The 21,105-nt window shown below is 54.2% G+C and overlaps 1 protein-coding gene across 6 annotated transcripts; it reads left to right on the top strand.

The window, feature by feature from the left end:
* The first annotated feature begins 9,197 nt into the window (after nucleotides 1–9,197).
* PCIF1 (phosphorylated CTD interacting factor 1) lies at nucleotides 9,198–20,630 on the top strand. Of its 6 annotated transcripts, none has more exons than XM_025263355.3 (17): nucleotides 9,199–9,530; nucleotides 10,705–10,765; nucleotides 11,280–11,457; nucleotides 12,821–12,963; nucleotides 13,054–13,178; nucleotides 14,270–14,407; nucleotides 14,549–14,679; nucleotides 14,802–14,956; nucleotides 15,615–15,762; nucleotides 15,857–15,940; nucleotides 16,203–16,302; nucleotides 17,353–17,515; nucleotides 18,345–18,517; nucleotides 18,643–18,992; nucleotides 19,669–19,762; nucleotides 19,862–20,037; nucleotides 20,121–20,630. In XM_025263355.3, exons 4-17 carry the CDS (start codon nucleotides 12,840–12,842, stop codon nucleotides 20,344–20,346), a joined length of 2,187 nt encoding a protein of 728 aa, XP_025119140.3. In that variant the 5' UTR covers nucleotides 9,199–9,530; nucleotides 10,705–10,765; nucleotides 11,280–11,457; nucleotides 12,821–12,839; the 3' UTR covers nucleotides 20,347–20,630. The 6 variants fall into 6 exon arrangements, with proteins under 6 accessions (XP_025119139.3, XP_025119140.3, XP_006051430.4 ...); XM_006051369.4 differs by lacking the exon at nucleotides 10,705–10,765 and having other exon boundaries at nucleotides 9,200–9,530; nucleotides 18,643–18,729; nucleotides 18,808–18,992; XM_025263354.3 differs by lacking the exon at nucleotides 10,705–10,765 and having other exon boundaries at nucleotides 9,198–9,530; nucleotides 12,806–12,963.
* Nucleotides 20,631–21,105: the final 475 nt, after the last annotated feature.

Below are 21,105 nucleotides of genomic sequence, written 5' to 3'. Positions count from 1 at the left end.
GTGAGATTGCATGCACCTTTTGGGGAAGTTTCTTGTTTCTTGTCCCCAAACCCACATGTCTTCTAGTGTGGGAGAGGCTGCTGGCCAGCTTGAGTTCCCTCTCAGTGAAGTTGGACAGAACTTCAAGCCGAAAGTTAGATCACTGGTTCTCAACCCATCTGCATGTTAATAATGGCTTTTCAAGCAGGGAGGTTTCTGCTTTGCTTTGTTATGTTTTGAATACCTATGCCTGGGTCCCTGTTCCCAACAGTCTGATTTAACTGGTTTGGGTTGGAGCCCGGGCATCCTTAGATTTTTTAAAAAGTTCCTCGGCAGGATATAACGTAAAAGACGGACAATACTAAGTAATCTCAAGGACATGGAGAAACCAGAACCCTCATACTTTGCTGCTAGGAATATAAAATGGTGCAGCTGCTTTGGAAAACATTTCAGCAGTTTCTTAGAAAGTGAAACACAAATGTACTCTATATACAACAATTCCCCTTCTAGCTGTCCACTCAACAAGGAGGAAAACATATGTTCACACAACATTGTACATGAATGTTCATAGACACCAATTCGTAATAGCCAAAAAGTGTAAACAATCCAAACGTCCATTGGCTGGTGAACAGACAAAATGTGGTCTATCTGTAGAAGAGAATACTGTTCAGGGGGAAACAAAATGAGCTACTGATCAATGCTAAAGCCTGGATGAATCTCAGAAACATTCTGCAGGACATCCCTGGTGGTCCAGTGGTTAAGAATCCGCCTGCCACTGCAGGGGACATGAGTTTGATTCCTGGTCCGGGAAGATTCCCCATGCTGAGAAGCAACTAAGCCCCTGCACCACAACTACTGAAGCCTCTGTGCCTAGAGCCTGTGCAACAAGAGAAGGCACCACAATGTACCCCAACAAAGAGTAGCTCTGGCTCGCCTCAGCTACAGAAAGTCCACATGGAGCAACAAAGACCCAGTCATGTTGTTATGTGTTAAGTCACTTCAGTCATGTCCAACTCTGTGCGACCCCATGGACTGTAGCCCACCAGGCTCCTCTGTCCATGGGATTCTCCAAGCAAGAATACTGGAGTGGGTTGCCATTCCCTTCTCCAGGGGATCTTCCCGACCCAGGGATCGAACCACGTGTCTCTTACGCCTAACCTGCATTAGCAGACAGGTTCTTTACCACCAGCGCCACCTGGGAAGCCCAAAGACCCAGTGCAGCCCTCCAAAAAATTCTGCAAAGCGAAAGAACCACGACATAAAGACTACAATTTGTTTTTCTTTTTAAAGACTACATTTTGTATGATTCTTTTTTTTTTTTTTGCCAAGCCGCACAGCCACATGGAGATCTTAGTTCCCAGACCAGGGATGGAACCCGTCTCCCCGGCAATGGAGGCTCAGAGTCCCAAACACTGGACCATCAGGGAATCACCTGTATGATTCCATTTATATGAAAGGGCCAGAGAAGGCAAGTCCCTAGTGGCAGAAAACAGATGAGTGGCAACTGGGGCATTTGAAGAGGGGTTGACTGCAAACAGGAACAAGAGATCTTCTGGGGGAGAAATGTTCTAAAGACTGAGCTATGATGGTTGCACAATTGTGTAAATTTACCAAAAATCACTGAATTGCTATTTGAAACCAGTAAATCTCGTGTTATGTAAATTATACCCAAGTAAAAGGTTGACATCTCTGGGTGAGAAGGCAAGTGTTCTAGAAACCCCTCAGCTGGGACCCAGGATGCCTTGGTGTCCTCCCCCTCCTCTGTCTAGGTCAGTGTTTCCTCTGATCTCAGACTTTTCAGGAAGCTGCCAGCTGATGCTCTGGCTTCTATTTTGGAGAAGTCTGGGGTTTAATTCTGCAGACTCAGCTCACAAGGGTGTAAACATCTGGCTCCTGGCTATGCTGTCTGAAGGAGAAAAATGGGCATCTGAGGGGATGGGTTGGATGGTGGGGGAGACCACCACAGGTGCCCCCCACTCTATCCTGAGATAACTCTAACACCACCTGGGGATGTTGGGCCCTAAATCAGAACTGGGATTGGATTTGGGTTCCAAGGCCCTGGTACCATTCCCCGGCAGCGCTCAAGCTGGACTAATTATCCAAACATAACACATTTTTTCATACCTCCAGGCCCGGCCGTACCCTTCCCTACCTGGAAAATCCTGTTCTTCCCACCAAACCCATCTCATTGTTATCTCTTTTGAAAGATTCTCCTTTGCAGCCCATTCCTTTGATCATCCCAACAGAACCCTTATCTTCCTGTAGTGGAAGGAAGATATTATTCATGTGTCTGCCTCCCCCACTGCTCCATGGGCTCCTGAAGACAAAGAGCCCATCTTACTTATCGCTGGTGCTCAAGTTTCTGGGGCAGGCCTCAACGTGTATCGGGTAGTGGAGAAATGCAAGGGCGCCTCACACCACATCAGACACTCGCCGGGCCACGGAGACCAGAGGAGACGCCCCATTGCCCTCATCTATTCTTGGCCTAAATGGCTTCTCTCATCTGGCCCAGAATGGCTGGAGAGCCACTCCCTGGAAAACCGCAGCTCAGGGTGGCAGCCTCTTCTGCAGCTTTCCTACTGCCAGACCCCCTCGCCTTGGAAACTGCCTTAGTGTTTTGGGGGTTTTACTAATTTCGCTGTGCTGAGTCTGAGTTGCAGCATGTGATATCTTCGATCTTCATTGCAGCATGTGAGATCTAGTGCTCTGGCCAGGGATCGAACCTAAGCCCCCTGCATTGGGAGCTTGGAGTCTTAGCCACTGGACCAACAAAGAAGTCCCAAACTGCCTTATTGTTACTTCAACTGCAGAACAGGGTCCCACTGTGGCTTGGCCTTGGTGGGGAGAAAAGCAACCTGGAATAGGGTTGGAACCTCCCTTCCTCAACTGAACAGGAGGGAAGGGGGGAGAGCACAGCCTTTAGAAAAATAACATAGCCATAGGACGGGTGACATAAACTGGTTACAACCAACTAAGTCCAAGATGGCGGACCAGACTTCCACTAGGCCTTGAGCCTCACTGACCTTGAGTATTTGTTCATTGTCACACATCTGCATACTAAATGACACACCCACAGGCGCCTGGACAGTTTCATGGCAGACCATAAAAGGCCAACAAGGGGCGGTAGCCCAATTCCTGGAAATCCTCATCCCCTTCCCCAAAATAGCTGGACTACTCGTCCCACTCATTAGCCTATGAAATTCAGTTCAGTTCAGTCACTCAGTCATGTCCAGCTCTTTGACACCCCATGGACTGCAGTACACCAGGCTTCCCTGCCCATCACCAACTCCCGGAGCTTGTTCAAAATCATGTCCATCGAATTGTTGATGGCATCCAACCATCTCATCCTCTGTCGTCCCCTTCTCCCCCTGCCTTCAATCTTTCCCAGCGTCAGGGTCTTTTCTAAAGAGTCAGTTCTTTGCATCAGGTGGCCAAAGTATTGGACTTTCAGCTTCAGGATCAGTCCTTCCAATGAATGTTCAGGACTGATTTCCTTAAGGATGGACTGGTTGGATCTCCTTGCTTGAGAGTCCAAGGGACTCTCAAGAGCCTTCTCCAACATCACAGTTCAAAAGCATCAATTCTTTGGCACTGAGTTTTCTTTGTAGTCCAACTCTCACATCCGTATGTGAGTACTGGAAAAACCATATCTTTGACTAGATGGACCTTTGTCGGCAAGTAATGAAACTGTCCACCCCTATAAAAACTGGCAGCCTGCACCTTGGTGCCGCGTTTGCCTTCTGAGATGGCCCCACACTGTCTGTACAGTATGTTTCTCTCCAAATATGTCCACTTGTTACCTATCACTTTGTCTCACTAATTTTTTCTGTGATGGGACATCAAGAACCTGAGTTTCATCAAGTCCTAAGACTGGGCGTGATCTCGGTTTAAAGGCCATGCGTTTGAGGCCCCAATCTGAGTCACACGGTTTCATAACTGCCAGGACCTCAGGGCTTGAAATGTGTGGCTCTCTCTCAGCAGCTTCTTGCTGTAGTGGGAGACAACAAGGATGTGAAGATATGTGGCGCTCTGGGCCTGTATGTTTATGTTTTGACTTTAACATGTAGATGGATTTGTCGTGACTTGAGGCTGGGGTCCTCAGAGGCCCTGATAACAGGCTCCTGGCTGATGCTGAATACTCGGCCTCTGCACTGGTGCCAAATTGAATCTCAGAGACAGAGTTTGGGGTGGAGTAGAAAAGAATAAATAACTTTATTGCTTTGTCAAGCAAAGGGGGACACAATGAGCTAGCTGGTGGCCCTCAAAACTGTGTGTCTCGGTGAGGGGAGGATTTGTTGAGGAGTTTTATAGCAATGGTTGAAGGGCCGGATTGCTGATAAAGATTAGGGTGTTTGCTGGGCCTGTACTCCTTTAATCTGGCCTCAGGTGGTCTGCTCTTAATACGTCTCTCTGGTTCCTTTAATCTGGAATGAAGAATGCTAACATCTTCCATTTGTCGGGGGTTTTGGTTCTGTCAAGACTTCAAAGATATTGTTAGGTGTATCCCTTGAGGCAGAACCAGGACTCTGACCTATGGCTGCACTATTGTTTCTTTTTAAAAAAATATTTTATTTACTAATTTGGCTGCGTCAGTCTTAGATGAGACATACAAGATCTTCGTTCTATCATGCAGGATCTTTCCTTGAGGCGCATGGACTCTCCAGTTGTGACGCACAGGCATGGGCTTAGCTGCTCCCCAGCATGTGTGATGTTAACTTCCCAAGCAATGTAAAGTGAAAGTGTTAGTCACTCAGTCGTGTTTGACTCTTCGCGATCCCATGGACTGTAGCCCGCCAGGCTCTTCTGTCCACTGAATTCTCCAGGCAAGAATACTGGGGTGGGTTGTCATTCCCTTCTCCAGGGGATCTTCCCGACCCAGGAATCGGACCCGGGTCTCCCACATTGCACGCAGATTCTTTACCTTCTGAGCCACCAGGGAAACCCCCACCAGGGATCAAATCCACGTTGCCTGCATTGCAAGACGAGTTCTTAACCACTGAACCACCGGGGACGTCCCTGAGATATTTTTTCTTGACTGCTCCTCCCTTGTTCCTGCATCGCCTGCCTTCCCTGATTAGAAACTGCTCAAAAGGGCTTCCACACCCAGGGTTCTGCTTGGTTTCCCAGCCAGGACTGGCTATATCTGGAGGAGCTCTGCTTACCCCAACCATCTCTCATACCCCAGGCTTGCTGTCTATTGAGGCTTCTACAGAGGAGTTGTTGGAGTGCTTTAGAGTCCTAGGATCTTTACTCAACCTGCTCATCCCCATCTTGGGAGTAAAGGATTCCAGGCTGCTGGCAGGGACTCTGCCACATTGGGCAGCTCATGTTTTTCTTGGTGTCCCAAAGGGCGCTGCCTTGGTGTTCCCACCACAGAAACCAGAGCCTGGAATAGAGATGGGGACACCTGAAAAAGTCACCAAGACTTTAACCCGGTGTAGTCTGTCTGCGGTCAGCAAATATTCAGAGGCTTGGGCACAGTGCTGGGCCTGGGGACTTCAGGAGTGAAGAGCCCTGGCCCTGCCCTTCAGCAGTCCACAGCCTCGTGGTCGAAGAAAATGAACAAAGCCTGAGCACAGGCTGTTAGGGGAATACAGAAGAGGTGACCTTCTGTATTCTAGGTGCCTATGACCTAGGCACCTACTCTAGGTGCAAGCAAACTCGGGAGACTGCCTGGTGGAGGTGACATCTCAGTTAAGATGAAGGTTGAGTTAGGCAAAGAAGGGAGGAAAAGTGACAGCAAACAGCATATGCAAAGGCCCAGGGTCAAGAGAGAACTTGGCACATTTAGGTACATCATGGAGATCACTGGGACCAAATGAAGGACAGCTGGTTTGAAGGTCCAGGTTGTGAATAACATGAATGTACGTGAAATGCTTGGCGCAGCCCCTAGCAAATGCTCTGCCATAGTAGCTCTCATTTCTACCATCTTGGAAGCCAAGGTAGGGGTTTGAGAATTTATTGTGCAGTCAATGGGGAGACATTCCAGGGTTTTAAGGCCAGGGTGACTTGGTCAGATTTGCTATATGACCAAGCTTAAATAGATTCCTGTGACTGGTGGATTATGTACCACCAAAAGGACAGATGGATGATCAGACTAGTTTGGGAACTGATCTCCAAACCAACAGTAACTGAGAAAAGAGGTACAGGGTGGGGGAGCTTCAAATATACCCCAAGTGGAAGAGAAAAATATACAGTAGAAGACAGGATACAGCAATGAAAAGTAACTATAGCTACACACAACTACTTAGATGGGTCTTGCAAGTGCAGTGTTGAACAAAAGAAAGAAACACATATATAATCCCATTTATATAAAGTTCGAAGAACAGGTGAAATGAAAGGATACTCTTTAGGGATGTGTGCTTAGGTGGTAAAACTATAAAAGGAAGGACGTGAATATCGCAAAAGTAGTGGCAACAGTGATTATCCTGTGCCTTGCAAAATCTTGACCTGAGTGATATTTATCAGATTCACTCAGTGACAAATCATTTCTCTTCTGTTTTACCACACAGTCCTCTGCAAGATTTTCCCAGGTGGTGGTGCAGTGGTAAAGAATGTGCCTGTCAACGCAAGAGACGAAAAAGACGAGGGTTCAGGTTTGAAGGTCCAAGTTGTGAATAACATGAATGTATGTAAAGTTCTTGTTGCAGCCCCTAGAAAATGCCAAATACACTAGAAAAAAGGTTTTAAACTGTTAACAAGAACAAAGGCTTCAAACTGCTTTAAAAAGTAGAAATGAGGATGAAGAGAAGGGATGAGGATATATTGGGAGGAACAAGTTTGGAGGAGTGTTTAACACTCTTGAGTTAGAGAACCCTGAAAGATACTGAAGTGGAAATGTATAGGACCACTGTGTGAGCTCAGATAAGCTACTTGTCCCAAGTCCAAATTTCCTTCTCTACGAGAGCAGCAGTATGATTTTAAGGAATCAGCCTTAAAAAGTTTTGGTGTTGAGAACCCTGAGCTTAAAATCCCAGTTCTCTCCCTTCATGGCTTTGAACCTAGACAGTCACTTCACCCCCTGCCCCCACCCCCACCCCCAGCTTCCGTTTCCTCAGGTGTAGATTTGACATAACCATTTCCACTCTCAGGGTTCTTGCAGAGGTGCGCGCGTGTGCTCAGTCCTGTCCGATGGCAACCCCATGGACTGTAGCCCGCCATGCTTCTCTATCCATGGGATTCTCCACACAGGAATACTGGAGTGCGTTCCTACCCCCAGATCTTCCTGACCCAGGGGTTGAACCCTCCTCTCTTGCATCTCCTGCACTGATGGGCAGATTCTTAACCACTGCACCACCTGGTAGAATCTTGCAGAGGACTGCATGGTAAAAGAAGATAGGCACTTGGGTTATTTGGTGCTAAGGAATGAAAAATTACATTGAATACACAGGACGATGAGCAGGTAACCATCACTATATGATTTTTACACTCCAGTGTTAATAAGAACTAGCTAGTGAGCTTGTAACACGGGGCATTCTATAAGTCTAGAGTAACCATATAATTTATTGTCCGTACCAGGGCCCTTTTGAGAAAGCAAGCCATATTAATAACTATACCAGGATAACAGACATAAATCAAGACTGTCCCAGACAAAGCAGGGTATGTGGTTCCCTTGTGTGTGTCTGAGATGAAGCCCTTGCCTGTCAAGCCTCCCAAGTGAACGGCAGGCACTGTGAGGGCAGGATCACTGCACCTACTGTGCCTACAAGGAGCCGGTTTATTTCCAGAGGGCTCAGATCTACTTGGAGCAATCCTCAAACCCCGTGAGGTGATAATAGCTAACATCTGTTAGTGCCTCCTTGTAGCTCAGCTGGTAAAGAATCCGCCTGTAATGCGGGAGACCTGGGTTCAATCCCTGGGTTGGGAAGAGCCCCTGGAGGAGAGGAAGGCAACCCACTCCAGTATTCTTGCCTGCAGAATCCCCAAGGACGGAGGGGCCTGGTGGGCTACTGTCCATGGGGTCGCAAAGAGTTGGACACGACTGAGCGACTAAGCACAGCACAGTTCGTGCCATATGCTGTGCTGAGTACTTCCGCAGGCACCATCCCAGCAAATCTTGATGATGTAGACAGCCTTATTGTCCATTAGAGAAAACTAAAGCTTAGGAGGTTAAGCAACTCCTCCAAGGCCATACATCTAGAATGAAGGAGTTTGAACCCACACTGATGGGAAGCCTAGTTCTTAATTATTTGTTACAGTACTGTCTCTGCTTTGTTGGCACCCCCAGGTGGCGCTAGTGGTAAAAGAAAAACAAACCTGCCCGCCAGTGCAGAAGACATAAAAGATGGGGGTTCGATCCCCAGGTCGGGAAGATCCCCTGGAAGAGGGGACAGCAACCACTCCAGTATTCTTGCCTAGAGAATCCCAGGGACAGAGGACCATGGCGGGCTACGGTCCATGGGGTCGCAGTCATACTCGACTTAAGCGACTTAGCACACCCCAATCCCACCAAGCTGCCGGGACCAGGCACCACCACACAAGCCACAGCCCAGCTCAGGCTGAGGCTCCACGTGGGAAGGGGACGTCACAGCAGGTGGCAAGCCCATCTTCCTAAACTATGACTGGAAGATCAGCTTCCAGAGGAGGCCAGAGGGAGGTGGAGATAGTGTCTTCTGCCCGCCCCTACCAAAGAACCCTGCAGGCAGCCAGCCTTGGGCACCTAGCGATTGCCAGCCTCCTGCTAGGCTAACTAACTTTTGTGGCAGGATTGAGTTCTCAGTGAGGTTTTGCACTGCAACCAGCAACCACCGATATCAAGTGTTGGAAAGTCCTCTGATGCATTTAGTTTACAATTTTCCAACTTTGGCAAAAGCCATCTTTATTCTAAGTCTCTCAGGGCCATTTTGAATTTCTTCTAAGTTCTTAGAACTTGTGCAGCCTCATTAAGGCAGAAAGTTCGATGTGCATGCAGCCTGCATACGAGAAGTGGTTGGAAAACATCCTAGACTCAGGTCCAGAGGACAAGCGACTGCCGAGTGGCAGAGCTGCCCCGGAGCTAGGACCCAGGTCCTCCGAGCGTCCAGAACTTACGTCACCAGGACTCCGCCCCCGGGTGGGCGTCTGAGCCGAGTCCCCGCAGGTTTCAAACCCGCCCCGCGCCCCCTGGTGCGCATACTCAGTTCGACCTTGCAGCCGCACCGCCCACCCAAATCCTAGGGGAACACCCCCCCCTTACTCCGGGCGGGTGTGCTCGCGGGGGAAACTGAGGCCGGGAGCGTGCTTGTGGGTTCGTTCCTCAGTCCACACCGCAGGGCCTGCAAAGCTGCCTCCCGCCCCTTAGACCCGTCTGGAACAGCAGGGAAGGACAAGGGAGAAAGGGAGGGGGCCCAAAGCAAGCGGGGTCTAAGGAGCCGGCCGGTCCTGCCACACTCAAGATGGCGGCGCGGCAGCGGCGAAGTCCCTCAGAGGCGGTACCAGCGCATGCGCAGCGCGGAGTCCCGGCCCGGGACACAAGATGGCGGCAGCGGCGTTGGGGAGGGCGAGGCGGAGGCGGCAAAACGGGCGGTCGAGCAGAACGTGTAACCGCGTCCCCTCGAGTCCGCTGCGGGCAGGTAAGAGCCCCAGGAAGCCATGGTCCCGCCGCGAGCCGCGCCAGGGTCTGGGGTTCCGAAGCCAGGCGGCGGTGGCCCCTCCGGCGCTTTCCGCTCCGGGCTACCGCTTGTCCCGTCTCTGCCGCCGCCGCCATCTTAGGCCCACGGGTGGGCGGCCGAGCCGGTGGCCTGGATGAGCGAGTTGGGTCCGGAGAGCGCGGGCGGAGCGGCCTCTAGGGCCCCTCCGCTGCTGCCGCCGCCACCGCCTTTGTGTCGGGCTCCGACTCTGAGTCGCCTCAGCCCGGGGGCGGGAGCGCGCGGCGGGGCGGGGGGCGGAGCCCGGGAGATGGGCCGGCGCGCGCGCGCGCCAAACAGCCCGCCCCCGCTAGAGGGTAGGAGGAAAGTGCGCGCGCGCTAGGAGTCGGCCCACCCCCTCCTGCGCGCTCCCCCCGCGCCTGCGCACTTCGGGAGCCCTTTGACGCCGCCCTACTGGGTCGGAGGACTTTGATTGGTGCGTTACTGAATGATCCCGCCCCATCTTCCTCCAATCCTGGAGTCGGAGTTTTTGTTTTGTTTGTTTTTTTTTTTCCTCTTCTGGTGGGTTCCTGTGGTTACGCAGATACAGTTGTTTATCCTTAAGCTGCTGGGCACTGTTGAACTGCGGTATGCCTGGGGGTCGGGAAGCCACAGGATAAATAAAAATGTTCTTTTAGTAATAGCAGTTATTTCCTACTGAGAGTGTACAATGTGCTAGGCTCTACGCATTGAGACCGTAGAGGCCGAATGATTCTTGTTAGAAGTCGGAAAATGGCAGAAGCGTGTGGAACCGGGGTCTGTCCAAACCCAGACCTGGTGTTTTAGCCATCGACCTGCTGTATCCAGATCACCTGGGAAATTAAAAAGCTTTTTAATCATAACAAAATTGGTAAAGATTTGAAGTGGTGTAAAGTGAGAAAATTAGTCATCCGGTTTCCCAACCCCACTCTTGGGGGTGTGTGTGAAAAATACAGATACTTGTGAACCTCCCCTCCCCGTTTCTCTACGATGTGGAGTGACGGACAGGAATCTGAGGGTTTTTTTTAAACAAGTTCCCTGGTGTTTCTGATGCACAGCTCGTTTTGGAAACACTGCTGTGTCATGGTTCGGCCTCATTAAACGGTGAGGCCACTAAACTGCTTGTTTCTTCTCTGCATAGTTGACCTACCTGCTGCACCAGTATCACACAGTATTGCTTGGGGAAAAGTATTTCAATAAAGGTGAACAAGCTCTGTTGTTTAATGCATTTGCATATTTTATTGTCTTTAGAATTAAAGACCTGATTCAAAGAAATGTTTTTTCACTCACTGTAGGTGGCTTGGGGCCGTGCCTGATCCGTGATGTGTATGTTTGTTCACTTTTGTCTTAGTACTGTGGTTGGCCAGACCAGCTTACAATTTGTGGTGTCAAGTGTCCAAATGAAAGCACAGGCCCTTTGTTAAATACTTATAAAAAATGTGACAACCATCAGAGCAGAGCATTAAAGCAGGCTCAGGGCACTCCTCAGCTCGGCCCTGGGGGACTGTGTGGGCTGCAAGTCCGTGAAGGTGAACCTGTTGGCTGTTGGGAAGCTTGAGAAATGCTGTTTTCATCCCCTGAATCCCCATGTCTCCCACAGTGTGTCCTGCCCTGTCCTGGGGGCTCCGACGTGCTCTCTCTTTGCCTCTCGTGCCATTGTCCCTGTTCTACAGCATTTCATAGGTCTGCGACTCTTTTCTTCTCTTTGCTCTGCAGTTGCTGATGCAAGGAATCCCCTGGGCCCCGGTCCACTCCACTGCTGACCAGCCCATCCTCCTGCGCTGTGCTTTCCTGCAGGCCCCCCCCCCCACTGCCTCTGTGGGACCCGGTGACGTGGGGGTCCATCTGGCCGGAGAAGAAAACCCTCTCATGCTAGCGTTGCAGACCCCAGAGGGTGAGAGAAAGAGGGACCTTGTTCAGCCTTGAGACCTGGGGGTCAGCCCTAAGGCATAGGGCATCCTTTTCCCCAGAGAACCAAGGCAGCTTCCCTTGGTCGGTGGTTCCAAGCCTTTTTGTTATCCTGGCCCCCTTTTGTTGTGTGTTCTCTTGCTCCCTGCATTTTTATCCGCCAAACCGTACAGACGAAGTGACCACTTTGCCTTTTCCAAATTAACAATGATGTCTATGACTGAATGTACAATAAAAACCACCACCCAATGATTGCTATGCTGTTGTCAACAACATCAGAGCTTCTGATCATCATGAAATAATCAATGCGACCACAATGAGTTGATAAAATTTCAGCAGCAGAGAAAAACCAGTGTTTATGCCTTTGTGGTCTCTTTGTGGGTAAACGTTTGATTTCTTTGGGGTGTCACGACACTGAAACGACTCTCGGAGTGTCAGCCTGATCTCAGTTGCCCCCCTAGGAGTCTGACGGCCGGGTTGGGAACCACTTTGGCCATTGAGGCTTGTGCCAGTGTGCTTTGGGTGGGGTAATAGAGAATGCTAATCGGAAGGAGCTGACCCTTCTGTGGGTGTTTAAAGTAAATTTTCACCTGGGGATTATGAAGGACTGAACTCGGTATTCCTTTTCAGCTATACTGGTTCTTTTAGCAACAGATACCTTCCTGGTCTGTAGTTAGGAGGAGGCATCTAATTTGAAGCCATACTCCTTCCTGCTCTGGGCTGTGTTCCAGTTAGATTTTACGGGGTAGGAAAAGGGAAGAGGAGCAGTTACTGCTGCTTCTTATGGGAACAACTTTCTCAGGTGCAGACCCTGTTTGATCTTGTCTGCCACTCTTGGTGCTTTGTAAACATTCACAGAATGAATACTTGTGATTCACAGAATGGTACCTTGCTGAGCGCCAGAGAGAGCCAAACGACCCACTTCTGAGGCCTGGGAGTTCTGACAGTCTAATGGAGGGGGGCAAACTGAGTTGATGGCCCAGAGGATTTGAGTGCTACAATCCTAGGGAGGGACTCTGACCGCCTAGCTTGGGGAAGGGAACGAAGGACCGGTTCCTGGAGGATGGAGGACCTAGTAGTAAGCCAGGCAGAGACATGGATGGGGAAAGAGTATTCCAGGCCAAAAGAGTAACGGGAGCGCCCCCATTTGACAGTTGAGGGAACAGCAACGTAGGCCTGAGGGCTCCTGTGGCAGCAGGCTGCCCTCCAGCATGGGACTAGATCGGCTTCACAGGTGTAGGTGGTCACTGGGGCCCTTGGTGGACTGTAATTCGGGGGCAGTCGTGGGGTGGGGGGATCGACCTCCACGCCCTGCTGGCCCTGACACCTTTCAGTCCTCTGTGTGGCAGGTCCGGTGTGGGTGCTGAGATGGCCAATGAGAATCACGGCAGCCCCCGGGAGGAAGCATCCTTGTTGAGTCACTCCCCCGGCACCTCCAGTCAGAGCCAGCCCTGTTCTCCAAAGCCCATCCGCCTGGTGCAGGACCTCCCAGGTACCGGCGAGGGGCCGTGGCAGGGCAGTGGGGTCGGCAGGGTGCCCAGGAGCAGCCGTGACCCTGGCTGGATTCCATGCTTGTTTGTAGAGGAGCTGGTACACGCAGGCTGGGAGAAGTGCTGGAGCCGAAGGGAGAACCGTCCCTACTACTTCAACCGATTCACCAACCAGTCCCTGTGGGAGATGCCCGTGCTCGGCCAGCACGACGTGATTGTGAGTGCCAGCCTCGGGGCGGGGCGGGGCGGGGTGGTGTCTCAGCGGCTTCTGGCATCTGGGCCTTCCCCAAATGTACCCTGAGCAGCTGTTAACTCACCTGGCACTGCCTTCCAGTAGCAGAGACTGTCTGACACAGGAAGATGATTCTGTGAGGGGGTGCTGTTGAGCTTGGGTAGCACATTGGGCACTGTGCCTGGGATGCAGTCGTGAGCAAGGTGGATCTAGTCCTGCCCTTGCCTGCTGGGGGCGCCCCGGATTACAGTGTAGCACCTGCAGGAAAACAGGATCAGAGCCCAGCAGGGGTGCCAAGCAGGTCTAGGGAAGGGGGAAGACAGGGAAGGCTCCCTTGAGAACCAGTGTGTGAGGTTAGCTGAGTGAAAGTGGGAAGCGGTGAGCAGCACTGTCTGGGAGCCCGTGTTGACGTGACAGGGACATGTGGGTGTGGGCTGTCTGTCTGGGTCCTTGTCACTTGGGGCAGACTTTGTTTTCTGGGCACAGTCCACCCCCATTTTGCAGATGAACACAGTGAGGCTCAGAGAGGGGAAGGGACTGGCCCAAGACCTCAAGGCAGTAAGAGGCAGAGCAGGACTTGCACCCTGCCCGCCGTCACACTCATACTTGCAGTATCACCACAGGAGTTCCAAGTGTTTCTTAAGTTTCCCCTTTATTCCTGTCGTTCTGGTTCTTTCTAGCCGTGCTGTTCAGCATGCAGGATCTTTAGTTCCCCGACTGGAGATCAAACCCTCGCCCTCAGCAGTGAAAGCACCAAGTTCTAGCCACTGGGCCACCAGGGAATCCCCCCATTCTGGTTCTCATGCCAGGCGTCGTTTTAAACTGGTCACCTGCGTTGACCCCTTATATCACACTTTCAGAGGCGAGGTAGGGCTCAGCAGGGCCCAACTGGGAGGAGAAGGCCCTGGCCTGGGGTGCACAGTTGCAGGAGCGGAGCCCAGTGTTCGTCCTGCACCCCAGCCCCTGTGCTCTTCTCCAAGGAGTAGGAGTAGGGGCGGGAGGGGGCCAGGACTCGCAGTACTGGGGCTTTTAAGCTGCCGGCCCTGGTTGCAACTCTGCTGGTCTCCCTCCACCAGTCGGACCCTTTAGGGCTGAATGCGACCCCCCTGCCCCAAGACTCAAGCTTGGTGGAAACCCCCCTGGCTGAGAACAAGCCCCGAAAGCGGCAGTTCTCAGAAGAGCAGCCCAGCGGCAATGGCGTGAAGAAGCCCAAGGTGAGTGTCAGCGGACCGGGGCGGGCAGGCAGCTGGCAGGGCCCCTGTGCGCTGGGCTTTGCCAGTCAGTCAGGAGGTGGGGCTCGCAGTGGTGGAGCCTGGCCAGCTCCCCTGACCTCAGACCTTTGATTCTTAATCCAGATTGAAATCCCCATAACGCCCACGGGCCCGTCAGTCCCCAGCTCCCCCAGCATCCCAGGAACCCCAACGCTGAAGATCTGGGGCACGTCCCCTGAAGATAAACAGCAGGCAGCTCTCCTCCGACCCACAGAGTGAGTCCTTGCTGCTGCCCATCCTGGATGGCTGGCCTGCCCAGGACTGTGTGTGTAGGGGGGGTGCGGAGAGGGGAGCAGGTAGGGCGTCCGCCTCCTCATTGCTCTGTCTGTGCCCCCAGGGTGTACTGGGATCTGGACATTCAGACCAACGCGGTCATCAAGCACCGGGGGCCTTCGGAGGTGCTGCCTCCACACCCCGAGGTGGAGCTGCTCCGCTCCCAGCTCATCCTGAAGCTCCGGCAGCACTACCGGGAGCTGTGCCAGCAGCGAGAGGGTACTGCCTCCTGGGCCCACCTGCCTTGTGTGCGCCCACCATGAGCTGGAGCTGGGGCTTGGCCAGTGGGGCTCGGGGAGTGGCACCGTGGAGCCCAGGGGCTGCGCCTGTGTTCTGGAGGGGTCCCAGCTCCAGTAACTGCTGCTCTGTGACTCTGGGCTTATTGACCAACCTCTCGGCACTCGAGTTTTCTCACCTGTAAGGTAGCGGTAGTAACAGTGCTTACGTAAGGGTGTCTACCTAGCATCAACAACACCCGAACAACAAAAAATAGGCACTAGGCACTATCTGCCAGGCAGTATTCACAGCCTTTTTATGTATCTGTTAAAGGGCATAAAAAGCCGAGCACCTACCCCTCACACACTTACTCCAGGGAGTTAAGTGCTTAGTAAACTGTAGCTTTTATTAATAAGCCTGCTTAAACTTGGCTGAGATACAGAATCCATCCGTCCCTTCGTTGTTACGCCTTGTGCCTTTTATGGAACTAGCAGTTCTCAGAACACACTTCGGGAGATGTTGCCTGGGACTGAGCTCCTGCCGTAGCGGGGGCTGTCCCTTGTTTACTGTGGGACCTCTGGCGCCCACGCCACGCCTCCGGTGCCGCCCCATGGAGCCTGCCGGCTGGATCTGGACTTTGATCTGCTGTCCTGTCCCACAGGCATTGAGCCGCCCCGGGAATCTTTCAACCGCTGGATGCTGGAGCGCAAGGTTGTGGACAAAGGCTCTGACCCCCTGTTGCCAAGCAACTGTGAGCCGGTGGTGTCACCTTCCATGTTTCGCGAAATCATGAACGACATTCCCATCAGGTATGCCCCCCAGCCAGGCCAGCCGACCCCAGCCTCGTGGTGTGTGTGCCCACGCCAGGGTAGGCAGGCTCACTCTCCTTGCTCTCTGACCCAGGTTATCCCGAATCAAGTTCCGGGAGGAGGCCAAGCGTCTGCTCTTCAAGTACGCAGAGGCGGCCAGGCGGCTCATCGAGTCCAGGTTTGTTTGGCTCTTGTCTCCTGGCCCAGTGTGACCGGTCTCCGACCAGCGCAAGGGGAGGGCCTGGGCCTTCAGGCCCACCTCTGGGGCCCGGTCATGATGCTTGGTGGCTGGAGTGGGGCCTGCTCCCTCAGACAGCAAGGGTTGCACTGTCAGCCTGGGTGTTGATGCTCAAACACCAGTGGCAGCGGAATGGGAGAAGGAAGGAGGGGGCAGCGGGTGCTTAACAGCCAGCCCCTTTTTATGCGCCCTCAACTGGCAGGAGTGCGTCTCCTGACAGCAGGAAGGTGGTCAAGTGGAATGTGGAGGATACCTTCAGCTGGCTGCGGAAGGACCACTCTGCCTCCAAGGAGGACTACATGGTGAGTAGCCCTGGGTGGAAGGCCACTGCTTCCAAGAAGCCCACTTTGCCTGCCGAGGCCAGGCAGGCCCCTATGGCAGCCGCCTCCTGTGCATTCGGCCGACCTTTGACACTCATCAGGTCCCCAACTCATGTCTGTGGAGCTGTTCCGCTCAGCTCCTGGCTTTCTCCCAAAGAACACTTCTGTTACGGTTCTTACTGGAATCCTGTGCTTGGCCACACACCAAAGTAGCTGCCTTTTCAACTTAATGTTCCAACACCTCCCTTCAGATTTTTGGAAAACAGATGGACAGACTGCCTTTGCTTGGTGTGTGCAGCCCTACTGCAGTTCAGAGCTACCACCAGATTCAACCGCCCACTTTAATAGTCCAAAACAATTCTGTTTTCTGGCCCAAACCCATCACTCTTTAACTCTCCACCAGCACTAGCAATGGGCTTTCTTTTCAGGACCATTTTTCACAAGAGACAAGGTTTCGCACTTCACGATAGTAACTGTGTACTTGACACGTAGAGAGTGATAAAGGTAGGTGACCTCACTAGCAAGAGTGACTCATTTTCACCCATCACTTTGACATGTGCAATTCAGCGTAATTACAAAGGCCTACAGTTAACCTTACAAATCGCTGAAGGCGCAAATCTAAATCTGCAGTTCCCAGAGAGCCCGTTTTACAACAGCCATTCTCCCCATAAACTGCAGATGCCTTGTAAGCAGGGATTATTCCTGGTTTGTCTGTTTCCCCAGCAAGTATCAAATTTGCCCTAGCGTAATCCCAGTAGTAAGTGCTGGCTTTTATTAGATACGTAATTGCATACCAAGGGTGTGGCAGATCCTTAATGGGAATGACTGCATTTAATATTCAAACTGCCTTGTTAGGTAAGTATTTTGTGTTCTCTTAACTGTTGAGCAATAAGATTCAGTGATGCCAAGGGATTTGTCCAAGTGACACAGTTAGTAAGTAGCAGAGCCTGTTTCAGGACGCGGACAGTTGGGATCTGACAGCCCTCCCACGCCAGCCCCTGGAGCCTGACCAGGAGTCTCTCTCCCCCTCAGGACCGCCTGGAACACCTGCGGAGGCAGTGTGGCCCCCACGTCTCGGCCGCAGCCAAGGACTCCGTGGAAGGCATCTGCAGCAAGATCTACCACATCTCCCTGGAGTACGTCAAACGGATCCGAGAGAAGCACCTTGCCATCCTCAAGGAAAACAACATCCCAGGTAGGGCACCAGGTGGTACAGAAGGGACAAGTAAGGCTGAGTTTCAAGGCCGCGGACTGGTTCGGGAAGGCCGGTTTCTCCCAGCAGTGGGACCTGCTGTGACCTTTGGCTCTGGGGTTTCCGCGCCCTCTGGGAAACAGAAGTGATAAGAAAGGGAGGGCTGGAAGTGTGAGAGACAGACGGAGATAGGCAGGCGGCCTGCTTTCACATCCGTCCTCTGTAAGCCTCTCTGAGGGGTGACACCTAGCCACAGGAGAGTGTAAGGATTCGGGGACCTCCAAGTGCTGGGCCCCAGAAGAGCCCTACGCACAGTCTCATGACTGTTACGAGGCAGGCAGTGTAGTTCTCATAACTTCTCCATGGCAGCAAACCCACAGCTTGCCCACCAGGCCCCAAGGTATGGTGGCCTGAGTGGGTTCAGAGCGTGTTGATGTGGACCCCCGCTTCTTGCTCCTGCCAGTTGCCTAGCTGTCTCCTTAGTTACTGAACCATCTGAGCTGCTGTTGGGCTTCCCTTGTGGCTCAGCTGGTAAAGAATCCGCTGCAATGTGGGAGACCTGGGCTCGATCCCTGGGTTGGGAAGATCCTCTGGAGAAGGGAAAGGTTACCCACTCCAGTATTGTGGCCCAGAGAGTTACATGGACTGTATACTCCATGGGGTCGCAAAGAGTCGGACACGACTGAGCGACTTTCATGTCACGTCACTTCCCTGAGCTGCAGTTCACTCCTCCCCGGGATGGGACTTACCTCTCCTGGTCCCTGGGGCGCACGTGGGAAGCGTCTGGGTGACGCTTCAGAGGGTGACGCCCTCCCCGTGCTCCTGCCCGCAGAGGAGGTGGAGGCGCCTGAGGTGGAGCCCCGCCTGGTGTACTGCTACCCAGTGCGGCTGGCCGTGCCCGCGCCCCCCATGCCCAGCGTGGAGATGCACGTGGAGAACAGCGTGGTCTGCGTCCGCTACAAGGGCGAGATGGTCAAGGTCAGCCGCAACTACTTCAGCAAGCTGGTAAGAGCCACGGCGGGAGGTGGCTCCAGGAGGGCGCGTGGGGCCGGCCCTCTCTCAGCTGGAATCTGCTGAGGGGGCGGCAGTGGGCGGGCTGCAGTTGAAGCCCACTGCTTTCTGCCCCACAGTGGCTCCTTTACCGCTACAGCTGCATCGACGACTCCGCCTTTGAGAGATTCCTGCCCCGGGTCTGGTGTCTGCTCCGCCGGTACCAGGTACTGGCCGGGGCAGCTGGGGGCGGGCTGACCCGGAGGGCGGGGAGGCCGCCCGAGGCTGAGCCAGCCGCTCCGCAGATGATGTTCGGCGTGGGTCTCTACGAGGGCACAGGCCTGCAGGGCTCGCTGCCGGTGCACGTCTTCGAGGCACTGCACCGACTCTTCGGCGTCAGCTTCGAGTGCTTCGCCTCGCCCCTCAACTGCTACTTCCGCCAGTACTGCTCCGCCTTTCCTGACACAGACGGCTACTTCGGCTCCCGCGGGTGAGTGCCCCATGCTTCTGGGCCTCCTGCCTGGGTAGTGTCCTCCAGGGCACAGAGCCCACCGGGGTCAGCTGCTTCCTGATGCCGAGGGGCTTCGGGCCTGGGCGGTTACAGAGCCCACCAGGGTCAGCTGCTTTCCGATGCTGGGGGGCTTCGGGGCTGGGCGGTTACAGAGCCCACTGGGGTCAGCTGCTTCCCGATGCTGGAGGGCTTGGGGCCTGAGCAGTTTCGGGTGGAGTCCCTGCCTCCCCCGTCACCAGCCCTGTGGCCGTGGACACGGGGCTGCAGGTCTGGGAACCTATGCCAGCCCCGACCCAGCCAGTGGCGTTCAGTAAACTATCCTGGGTCAGGAGGCGGAGCACCTGGTCCCACAGTGAGCGGATGGGGCACTGAGGCAGCCAGGCCAGCGGGAGGGCAGCCTGGTCACCACTGGGTTTGGGCCCTACTGCCTCCCCTAACCAGCTCCGTGGACTTGGCCCCCAAGCCTGAGCCTCTCTGTCCTCAGCTGTTCAACAGAGCGGGCCACCTCTTGTCCCAGGACAAACCAAGGGTGGCCCTTGGCCCCTGGCCTGACCAGAGCCCTCTCTCCAAAGGGCTGCCTGTGGTGGGGGTGGCACCTGTTCTTGGTGGAGGGGCTGGGTCCTGGTGGGACCTACACGCTCGCCTCTTCCCCCAGGCCCTGCCTGGACTTCTCGCCACTGAGCGGTTCCTTCGAGGCCAACCCTCCCTTCTGTGAGGAGCTCATGGACGCCATGGTCTCTCACTTTGAGGTGGGTGTGTGACTGGGTGTGGGGGCTTGGTTGGCAAGCCAGAGAGCCAGCGGCCTGGAATGCAAGCCCCTGATACCCTCCCTGGGACCCTTCCCACAGAAACTGCTTGAGAGCTCGCCAGAGCCCCTGTCCTTCATCGTGTTCATCCCTGAGTGGCGAGAACCCCCAACCCCAGCGCTCACCCGCATGGAGCAGAGCCGCTTCAAGCGCCACCAGCTGGTTCTGCCTGCCTTCGAGCACGAGTACCGCAGTGGCTCCCAGCACGTCTGCAAGAAGTGGGTGCCGGGTGGGCGGGGCGGGGGGCCGGGCTGGGCTCGCCCTGCTGGGCCCTGCCTTGAGCCACTGCTTTTGCCCACAGGGAGGAAATGCACTACAAGGCCGTCCACAGCACGGCCGTGCTCTTCCTGCAGAACGAGCCCGGCTTCGCCAAGTGGGGGCCCACACCTGAGCGGTTGCAGGAGCTGAGCGCCACCTGCCGTCAGTCGGGGCGCAGCCATGGCTCCAGCGGCTCCGCATCCTCAGAGGCCAAGGACCGGGACTCAGGCCGGGAGCAGGGCCCGAGCCGAGAGCCGCACTCCACTTAACACAGCCTGCGGGGAGGAGGAGCTCCCGGGTGCTGCTGTGGACTGCTGGGGCTCTGGGGGCAGAGTGGACCCCAGGACCCGCCTCGTGGGGCGGCCGCTGATGACATAGGAAGACGTGGCTCTGCCAGGGCGCCCCCTCCCTGCCCACGTCCCCCCAACTCCCCGCCTCACACTCACTCCAGGCCCCCTGTAAATAGCCCCGTCCTGCCCTCCCTCCCTTCCCTCACCCCATCCTGTTGCCACCTTGTTTCATTTGTAAAAGGAAATACAGAAACCCCCCCTGAGGACGTGTGAGGGTCTTGAGGGCAGAGCAGACTGAGGAAGCTGGAGCCACTCGCAGGACTGCAGCCCTCCACTGCACATCCAGGCGCACCTTCTCACGACTTCTGGGCCTTCACACCTGGCCCCGGGCTCCAGGATCTAGCTTCTCATCCTGCTGTGCCCAGGAAGTCTGAAGGGTCCAGAGGCAGCGTCAACCACCTGCAAGCCCCAAGCTCCCACAGCCAGTAGCAGCTTCACTGACACCTCTGGGGAGTGGAGGGCGGGTAGAAACCTAGATGCCTGGAGCCACCACTGAGTGGGCAGCCGGCTGTGTTTTACAGTCAAGGGCCAGGAGGAAGTGCAGCTCCAGGGCACCTGGTCTCTGTTGGTCTTGGTGCAGGTACCTGGCTGTACGCTGAGGACCTCGAGGCATGGGGCCAGTGTGCCCCTGGGGCTGGGAGGAAGGAGCATCTGAAGGTGCTGCCCACTTTCCTCAGC

The sequence above is a fragment of the Bubalus bubalis genome, chromosome 14 (assembly GCF_019923935.1).
Source record: "Bubalus bubalis isolate 160015118507 breed Murrah chromosome 14, NDDB_SH_1, whole genome shotgun sequence".
Lineage (NCBI taxonomy): Eukaryota > Metazoa > Chordata > Mammalia > Artiodactyla > Bovidae > Bubalus > Bubalus bubalis.
The sequence above is the reverse complement of the archived record's forward strand: the minus strand, read 5'-3'. Positions and strand labels throughout refer to the sequence as shown.